Below are 9,068 nucleotides of genomic sequence, written 5' to 3' on the forward strand. Positions count from 1 at the left end.
CAGACAACAGGACACAATATGTCAATATGCACTGTAGCAAACAGCATCGGTCTGTCCAACCTCCTGTTTTTAGCTTTCATCTCACAAAATGACGGAAGCAGAGGCTTGATTATAAGTGGTTGCAGTATATATAAATTATAGAGTCAACACAATGAGTGACAACTGGTATTATACTGCTTTATCATAATTTGAAAGGGTCATTATCAGAACTCTTAACTTGTATGATCATCTACTGTTCAATTCTGACCTAAACTTATAAAAATTATTAACCTTTCTTTAAAAAGCAAAACATTAAAACAATGTGAATTAATGTTGAACATAAATGACTATTTTCTTTATCCAGAATGAGAGAGAGCAGATAATGACCACCAACGTATGGCTGTCTCAGGTACCCTGCTGTCATTCTCTAACATTCTTTGTTACTTCAGTTAATGTATTTTTGGTTTGCTGGTAACTAAGTAGGTCTTACTATAGGGATGGCATGACTACAGACTAAGATGGGACCCGGACAAATATGAAGGCATCAAAACACTGCGAATACCATCCAAACTGATCTGGCTTCCTGACATAGTACTCTATAATAAGTAAGTAGGCGCAATGCATCCCATTTAAAGCATAACAGGTGCAGTTTTGTATATTTTTTGACTAATCTTTGAATGTATTGCAGTGCTGATGGAGTCTATGAAGTTTCCTTCTACTGCAACACTCTAGTGTCCAACACGGGTGATATAGCCTGGCTTCCTCCAGCTATTTACAAGTCTGCCTGCTCCATCGAGGTGCAGAATTTTCCTTTTGACCAACAGAACTGCACCCTCAAGTTTCGCTCCTGGACATACGACCACACAGAGGTGGACCTTATCCTCACCAGTGACTTTGCCAGCCGAGACGACTTTACCCCGAGTGGAGAGTGGGACATTGTCTCACTCCCAGCCCGCAAAAACGAGGACCCTAATGACATCACCTACCTTGACATCACTTATGATTTTGTGATCAAGCGAAAGCCTCTATTTTATACCATCAATCTAATCATCCCGTGTGTGCTGATAACTTCGTTGGCCATCCTGGTTTTCTATTTGCCTTCAGACTGCAGGGAGAAGATGACACTGTGTATCTCTGTGCTGCTGGCTCTCACTGTGTTCCTCCTGCTGATATCCAAGATTGTGCCACCCACATCTCTAGCAGTACCGCTCATAGGTTTGTGAACATTTTGTTTTCTTTACAGTATTTTAAAGGGTTTATAGAATGCTAATTCTATTAATCCCCTGTGGGAATGAATAAAAACCAAGCCACAACCTTGAAGCTAGAAAAGCTGTTGATATTTATGTTACTGTTAAAACAAACAAAAAGAATGATCTCATATTTGATTTAACTTTTCTGTTCAAACTTTAATATCTAAATATCACTTTTCTCATTTAAAGAAACATCTATATCAAGGGGCTCTTCACACCAGGCCCTCACCCACTACCCATACACCCTGGAATTGAGGCCACAACATTTAGAGATTTTATATCTTATATACATAAGATATGTGCCATGATAAGTGAGGAGAAAAAGCCTTGTTTTTTTAAAAAAAAACAACAACAAAAAAGCCACTATTAAACTTTCAATTTCTAAAAGGGAATAAGTTGAGCTTGGTTAACTATCCTTTTCCTTTATCAGGTATGATTAGTCTTTAACAGTGATTATTAAACCTAGATGACAATTTCTAGTGTAATAAATATGTAAAAAAATGGGATACAATAATAGAATGCCATGACATTTATTTTAATCATAAATAAAGACAGAGAGAATTATGTTGATAAAGGATGAAATGTGGAATGCTCTTTAGAGGCTTTTAAGTCATTATTTAAAAAAATCTGTTCAATTTTGTCAATAACGACTGTTTAATGTCCCTACCTCAAGCGCAGACACCCACTAGCTGAGGCCTGGAATTGGGACACTCCTACCCTTACTGAAACTTGTAAAATTTAGGGGTTGGGCTACAAAGTTGGTAGGGGAGTGTTTTCGAGATTGGGCCAAAAGCTGCGCCAAAAAGAACTGAACAAATGTTGAGGGCCTTTCCAAAGTCTTAAAGAGGTTCTCTGGGAAGCATCAAAAGTGTACCGGTAGTATAATTCCAAACCATGATATTCATTTCTAAGCCACATGACATTTCCAAAATGCTTCTCCTTGGTTTGGTGTAGAGTACTTTATCCAAAATGTTTGACCAGTAAGCACCTGGATGTATTGGTTATTTGAGAACTTTAAGTGAGACTAAACAATTCATAGTCATTTGCACAGAGAGACTGTCATATGCATGGTTTAAGCCATGGGTGCTCAAGGCCAGTCCTCAAGACCTACTATCCAGTACCTTTTTTGATGCAGCCTGTTTTTCCCACACCAGAATTAAATCAGTGGCTTGTTACCATGCCTCTGCTGAGCTAAATGAGGGGATTAAGCCTTTAGATTCAGGGGTGTTAGAGAAGTGATGTATTCAAAAGTTACAGGATGGTAGCTCTTGAGGACTGGACTTGAGCACGCCTGTTTTAAAGGAAAAGTCCGGTCATATTCATAATACAAACCTCTGAAAGTACTTTAAATATTAAATCATTACATACTATTCAATAAATTATGTGTACTTTTCATTTTAATGTGCTTTACTATAGACATCCATGTTTGTCAAAGAACACTATTACCACCTACCGGTTAGTGACATCATAGTGCGGTATCAGCTGTTGAGCAAGTTCCAGTACTGTATCTGTTGTTTGTCACAATGCGCTATTATCCAAGTCATCTTGAAAACATTCTTCTTCGCAATGTTGGCTACATATTACATGTTTTTTCTCTGACCAGAAGTTTAATGGCAAATCCTAGCTCTTCAAGTTGGCAAATGGCATGTACTTATATAGCACCTTTATTCAAGTCAGGAGACTGGACCAAAGCACTTTACACTACATTCATTCACCCATTCACACTCACAGTAGCAAGCTACATTGTAGCCACAGCTGCCCTGGGGCTCACTGACAGAAGCGGGGCTGCCGTACACTGGCGCCACCAGGCAAACTCATCCATGGAGGATCATGAATCGGAAAGGTGAAATAACAATTTTTTGTTTTTCACTTTTACCTGATGCATTACAACATCCAACTGCCATGCACGTGGCTGTTGTCAGTTTAACTATAGCTCTTGTGAATTTCAGTGGTTCAGTCCTCTTAAAATCTTAAATAATTATTGATTGTAGTTGTCTCTAGTAGTTTCCATTGATTTTGCTTTTAAAGCGGAGAGAATGGCATTCGGCTTGCCGTACCGTGACATCACTGCTGGAAGATGTCAAGAGTGAGGTGATAGCGACAAAAATTATTTTAATTTTTTTTTTTTACTGATTAACGCTAAATTCATTGAATCACCACAAATGTATTAGTTTTAGGTATAAATAATGATCCATTGATTATTCCTTGCTGACCGGATTTTTCCTTTGAGGTGTGGAGAAATATTCACATTTCCAAACTGCAAGCACTGGTTTATCAAAAAAGCCTTTAGGTCGTAGAGGTTTGCCATTTACATGCACAGTATGAAAAGCAATACTAGCATTTTTTTTTTTTTTTTTGTTACACGTAGAGTGAAGAAGAGGAGAATTAGAGGGAGACGAATAAGCACCAGCATTGGGTCTACATATATACATATACATATATATAAATATATACAATCATCATCTCAATTATAAAGCTTCAAACTTTGGACTCTCAGAGATAATAAGGCATAATAAGGACAATTTCTACGTGAAATTAAGAAAGCCTCTGAAGCTCTTTTTCATTATCTCAGGCTTTTAACAAGTTTATGAAAGTTCTGTCATTGTCTCTTTTTCAAGAATAACTTTAACACTTCTTGTGGAAGAACAGAACCAACAAATCTTAACATTGGAATACTTGGTATTACTCTGGTAATACCATGGTACTATGGTAATACTCTGGTATACTTAGACTTGAGTGTGAAGGAGATCCTTTTAGCTACCTTTCACGTTGGCTATAAAAAAGGACATTGATGGATAAAAGTCTTTATTGTACATTCAAGATTTACTGATATGCCTTTATTTTTTTTTCTCTTTTTTTCTCCTAACATTTCAAAGGCAAATACTTGATGTTTACCATGGTGCTGGTTACATTTTCCACTGTCAGCACAGCCTGTGTTCTTAACGTTCACCACCGATCCCCATCTACTCACTACATGCCAGACTGGGTCAAACACCTCTTTCTGGTTCGCCTTGCAACTTTCCTCCTCATGAGACGCCCAGGCTCTTCAAATGTCCGAAATAAACTCCGCCAGAAGCTCACTAGCAGGAATCCCAGCAGTAAAAGCGGTTCCCACAGTGTCACAGGCAGGAGGCAGCACTCTGATGCCAGACTTGGTGGAATCCCAGCCGACCGCAACTCTTTCTATGTTAACGAGGACTTGGCATACAATTGTTGCTGGAATGTGGGCGATGCCCAGGATTCTCCAGATATTGGGAGGCCTACAGCAGGGCAGCTGGATGCAGAGCTGGAAGAGGCAGTGGATGGGGTGAAATACATTGCCGAACACATGAAGATGGAAGATGGCAATGAAGGGGTAAGGAGATAAATGAGGAAAAACGTCAATTTATAGACCACCTGAAATTAATATCATCACTGAAATCATAATTCCTTTGCAAAGCATACAAGTTTAGAACTCTTTAGGTTTTTTTTGTTAGGATGGCTTAAGCAAAGCAGAGAACTTAATGTAAATGGTTCATTGCATGATGAGAAGATACATCTTCACTGATGCTCATCATCCAGTCAGACTGAGTTTGAGCTATTTTGAAAGATGAAAGGGAAAAACATGTAGGTATCTATACATTTTAGTAGAGGCTGTAATTGTAGGGAAAATGGTTCTATGACAAAAAGTAAATGCATGCCTCATATTACAGGTTTGTTTTTCAGAAGGATTGCCAGCCATGTGGTCATCTCTTCCCACTTCCCACAAATATACGTTGTGATGTTTTAGTCCAGGAAATAAAGTTCTAGATAGACTTATTTATTTTAAAATGCCATTTTGGTCTCTTGCACTTTTATTTTAATCTGGAACGATCAAAACTATTCAAGTAAGGAGTAAAAATAGACATCTGTTCACTAATGCATCTAGGTTGACTTTACCAGGAGCACTGACACAAACACTGGCCAAGGGTTTTGAAATGTTCTTTTCATCTAACATGTTTTTCTTGTTTTTAATTGCTCAAGACAGATTATTTCTTTAATCCAGCCTCTTCCGCTCATTCGTATGAATTGGAGTTAAAAATATTTGCTAACAGACCTGAACTCTGGTCTCTTTTTCTGTACTGCCTTCCAGATACCTCCAGATATCTCAGAAGAAAAGAGTTGTTAAGGAGAAAGGTTTTTACAGTTGTGTTAAAAATAGATTAACTATTGATACAAAACTTAAGAGAACATGTGGTCAAAGGGGATTAGTTTAAACAACATAGTATGTTATCAACAATCCAACCTGTCACAATTTTTACCATTGGTTTTATTCCAGATCATCGAGGACTGGAAATACGTGGCCATGGTGATAGATCGCCTCTTTCTTTGGATCTTCATCCTGGTGTGTGTGGTGGGAACACTGGGACTCTTCATGCAGCCCCTTTTCCAGAGCTATAACACACCAACAGCTGATGAGTCAGAGTGAGTTACACCAGCACATGATTTTTAACTGGAAACGGCTCCCATAGCTTCACAAAAAGTGAGATTAATGGTGCATCAATATTCTGCAATATAAGACTTGTCAATTTTTTACATTTGGTTTCGGGTTTTTCCCGCTGCATCCCAAATCTTCAGATAATTTGTATGGTTCATCTGCAAAGCTGCATATGTATAGGCCTTTGATTTAACATGTGGTCTAAAGTTTTGCTAAATACTTCGTCTCAGCCATCTTTATTATCTGTACTTTTAAAAAACTATATAAATAAACTTGCCTTGTCCTGTCTTACTGTGCTTAGCAAAAATATTGACCCTGCCCTTCTTCTTTTTTTTTTTCTTTTCATGTTTTGATGCATTCTAAAAAAACTTAATTCAATTTATCCATCCATCCATTTTCTATCATGCTTATCCCTGCTGGGGTCGCGAGGGGTGCTGGTGCCTATCTCCAGCTGTCTACGGCGAGAGCGGGGTACACCCTGGATAGGTTGCCAGTCCATCGCAGGGCATAATTCAATTTATTTTAGTCTAATTTAATGTTATAGATCACATGAACATATCAGAAAACTGTATTGTAAAAACAATGATTTTCAAATGTTTATTTTTTTAATAAAACATCGGTTAATTTCGTATTTTTTTAAACATTGGAGGGGGAAAGCCATCAGATGAAATTCAAATTTCATTTAATAATTGCCAAACCATTGAGCATGTGCAGTGAACATGAATAACTTACTGTGGTCACATGAGACAAAGTTTAAGTGTTTAGCCTACCTACCAAGCACTATATGGAGAAGAAAATTATCCAAAAGCTATAACTTGAATCATTTGGAATATATAAAGCTCGGGGTGAAATGTTATACGGTAGAATTATGCCGTGGGGATGTCTTTGTGTGGAGTGGTAATAAAAACTAGAAGTAGTGGATTAGAGATTTAGATATTGCAATAAAATAGAAAATAATGCAGATGTTTTAAAAGATTTCATATCGATAAAATTTAAAATGAGATTTCTTCATATCAAATATTTGATCCTACAGCATTTACTTCTTGTATATTTCTGCTCTAGAATGATATTTTTTTTAATACTGCATTTATTATGTTATTCTTTTCTTTCCATAGATATGGAGATTTCTAGAGTCTTCTCGGGTCTTCAACACAGAGGAGAAAACTTCAAGCAAACATCTCTTTCTGAAAGCTTAAAAAATCCCCAGCAGCAATCAGTGGCTGTTGATTGGATCTGATGCCTAATCAGGGCAGCAAGCTACACATGTTGAATTTGCAACATTGCAATTTAAATTAGGACCGAATTGGACAAAGATTCAACTTTCTGCTTATCTAAATGGATTTTAAAGCTTTCAGTCAACATGATGAAGACAAGAGATGATCTCCTAAAATAAACTATGCAGGGACAGATTTTGATATTTTGGAAGCTCTGTCAGACTTTGGATTGGGTTGAATGCTTAGCAGATATAATGCAACAAAGACACGGCATTGACATCCCACTGTGAGTCTGATGACATCATATTTTGCTCACTGCACTGCCGCTATAAAACTAAGAACATTTAAAGCTGTTGTTCACTATGATATCACTCAATAAATAATTTCTACACAACATGCTCGATTCAAACCAAGATTTAATTTCACAAAACTGGGACATTTTGTCTTTTTCATGGTTCCTTCACCATAAAATTGTCATTGCACAATCTCTTGTCTCTATTTATGCTTCAGTGGTGAGCAGTTAATTTCCATCTAAAGCAACATTGTAATTCTGCATTGCCCTACTTTAGAGGTTACTTGAGCTTGTTTTGGGTCTTTTCTTTGTTTTTCCTCTTTGCTTAGTCAGTTTTGTTTGTGACATTTCACGTCACAAAATCTGTCTGAGAATCACAGAGTGCAGGAAAAAAATGTCCCCAAAAGACCAAATGACAAAATGTGATGTAAAGGCAGTGAAAGAGTGATTTTTTTTCAGCAGGAGCTTGTCTACTTGTCCAAATCCCTGTTTTAATGGCAAATTCTCATGACGTGAAACACGAGACCATTTCAAAACTTTGAATCCCCTTTCCCAAGCTATACAGGGAAAATAGACTGAACAATAAAGATACTTTAAATATTAAAGTCCAAAGATGCATAAGCATAATTGCTGTACACATATTTAAACTGCTACTTTGTTGAAGCACCTTTTGATTTAATTTTGCAACTAAGTATTCTCCAGTTTGGACTCAGACAGCCAGAAAATAACCAGAAATAAAGCTCAGCTGGTATTATTAAGGGTTCAAGGTGCAAAGTATCTTTAATATCAGCATGTGAGGTACATATATAATATGCATAGAAAGTTTTAAGTCAGGCTTAGGTGGTTAGATGTTTTTTTCCTTGTAAAAATCCACTCTACTACTATTTACGTCTGTTTGAGGTTTGATTAAAGTGATTTTGTTCAGAAAAAATATATAATTTTATAGAACAAAGCTGATGCTAATGTAAATTCAACCATCAGTGAAACCTGTTATAAGCAGGGTCAGGATTTGTGGTTACTGTTTTTCAGAATTTAACTTGTTCTCTCTGGAGAACATTATAATCAGCTCCAGTCAGTTTTAACCAAACCAGTTAGGGATATAGAGGGTTTTCATCTTACAGAATAAAGGTAACTAAAAACATTTATGCTAATCAACAAAAGCTGCTTCAAGAGGAGCATGGAGCATTGGAGGTTGTGAATGTCTTAGCTGAAGCCAGAGTCCAGGACTAAATCTGACCGAAAATCTGTAGTCACATACAGTAGATACATTTTCATAAAGTGAGGTGAGGAAAAAATGGCATATTTTCTATATGTTTGCCTAACAGACTTTCTATACTGATAGCCCTCTAAAAAAGACTGAGTGCTGAAACTGCAGAAAATTATGGTTTAATAAAGTATTAGTCTATTGTGTACACATTGGAGCAACCTGTCATATTGTACAGAATATGGATCACATTAAAGGTAGAAAAACTTTTGGTGATGGTGATAAAATTTGGTGATATATATATATATATACAGTATATATATATATATATATATATACCGGTAAACAACTTGATGTTACATGTGAGATTTAACTGTTTTAAAAATAAAAAGCTGTTTAAAATTCTGCAATGATGTGTCTCTAAAAGGTTTGTGCTTTACATTAATTTAGACATTCTCTTCAAAGTAGAAAAACTGACATGTTAGACAGGGTTAATTAATAATCACTGTTTGTGAAAGATGCTCCAACCAAACATCCTGTCATACATTCAGTCTTTTAATCTTGAGTGGGTTTTTATCTGCTCACACTTCAGAAGGGTTAAATATTGACGACAGGGTAAATGTAGCAGAGCTGCTGTCATATTATGTGCCTGGAGGTGAGAAATAGGGAGCAC

At 36.7% G+C, this 9,068-nt stretch overlaps 1 protein-coding gene across 1 annotated transcript in view; it reads left to right on the plus strand.

Annotated features, from left to right (window-relative positions):
- LOC107093752 (neuronal acetylcholine receptor subunit beta-2-like) overlaps positions 1 to 8,593 on the plus strand; it is a 19,287-nt gene extending 10,694 nt beyond the window's left edge. The window contains exons 4-9 of the mRNA XM_015389000.1: positions 344 to 388; positions 475 to 584; positions 668 to 1,194; positions 4,106 to 4,584; positions 5,527 to 5,672; positions 6,801 to 8,593. Coding sequence (XP_015244486.1) covers positions 344 to 388; positions 475 to 584; positions 668 to 1,194; positions 4,106 to 4,584; positions 5,527 to 5,672; positions 6,801 to 6,816 — 1,323 coding nt within the window. The 3' untranslated portion in view covers positions 6,817 to 8,593. The remainder of the gene's footprint in view (positions 1 to 343; positions 389 to 474; positions 585 to 667; positions 1,195 to 4,105; positions 4,585 to 5,526; positions 5,673 to 6,800) is intronic.
- The last annotated feature ends 475 nt before the right edge of the window (positions 8,594 to 9,068 follow it).

Source organism: Cyprinodon variegatus, unplaced genomic scaffold, assembly GCF_000732505.1.
Source record: "Cyprinodon variegatus isolate N-32 unplaced genomic scaffold, C_variegatus-1.0 Scaffold445, whole genome shotgun sequence".
NCBI lineage: Eukaryota > Metazoa > Chordata > Actinopteri > Cyprinodontiformes > Cyprinodontidae > Cyprinodon > Cyprinodon variegatus.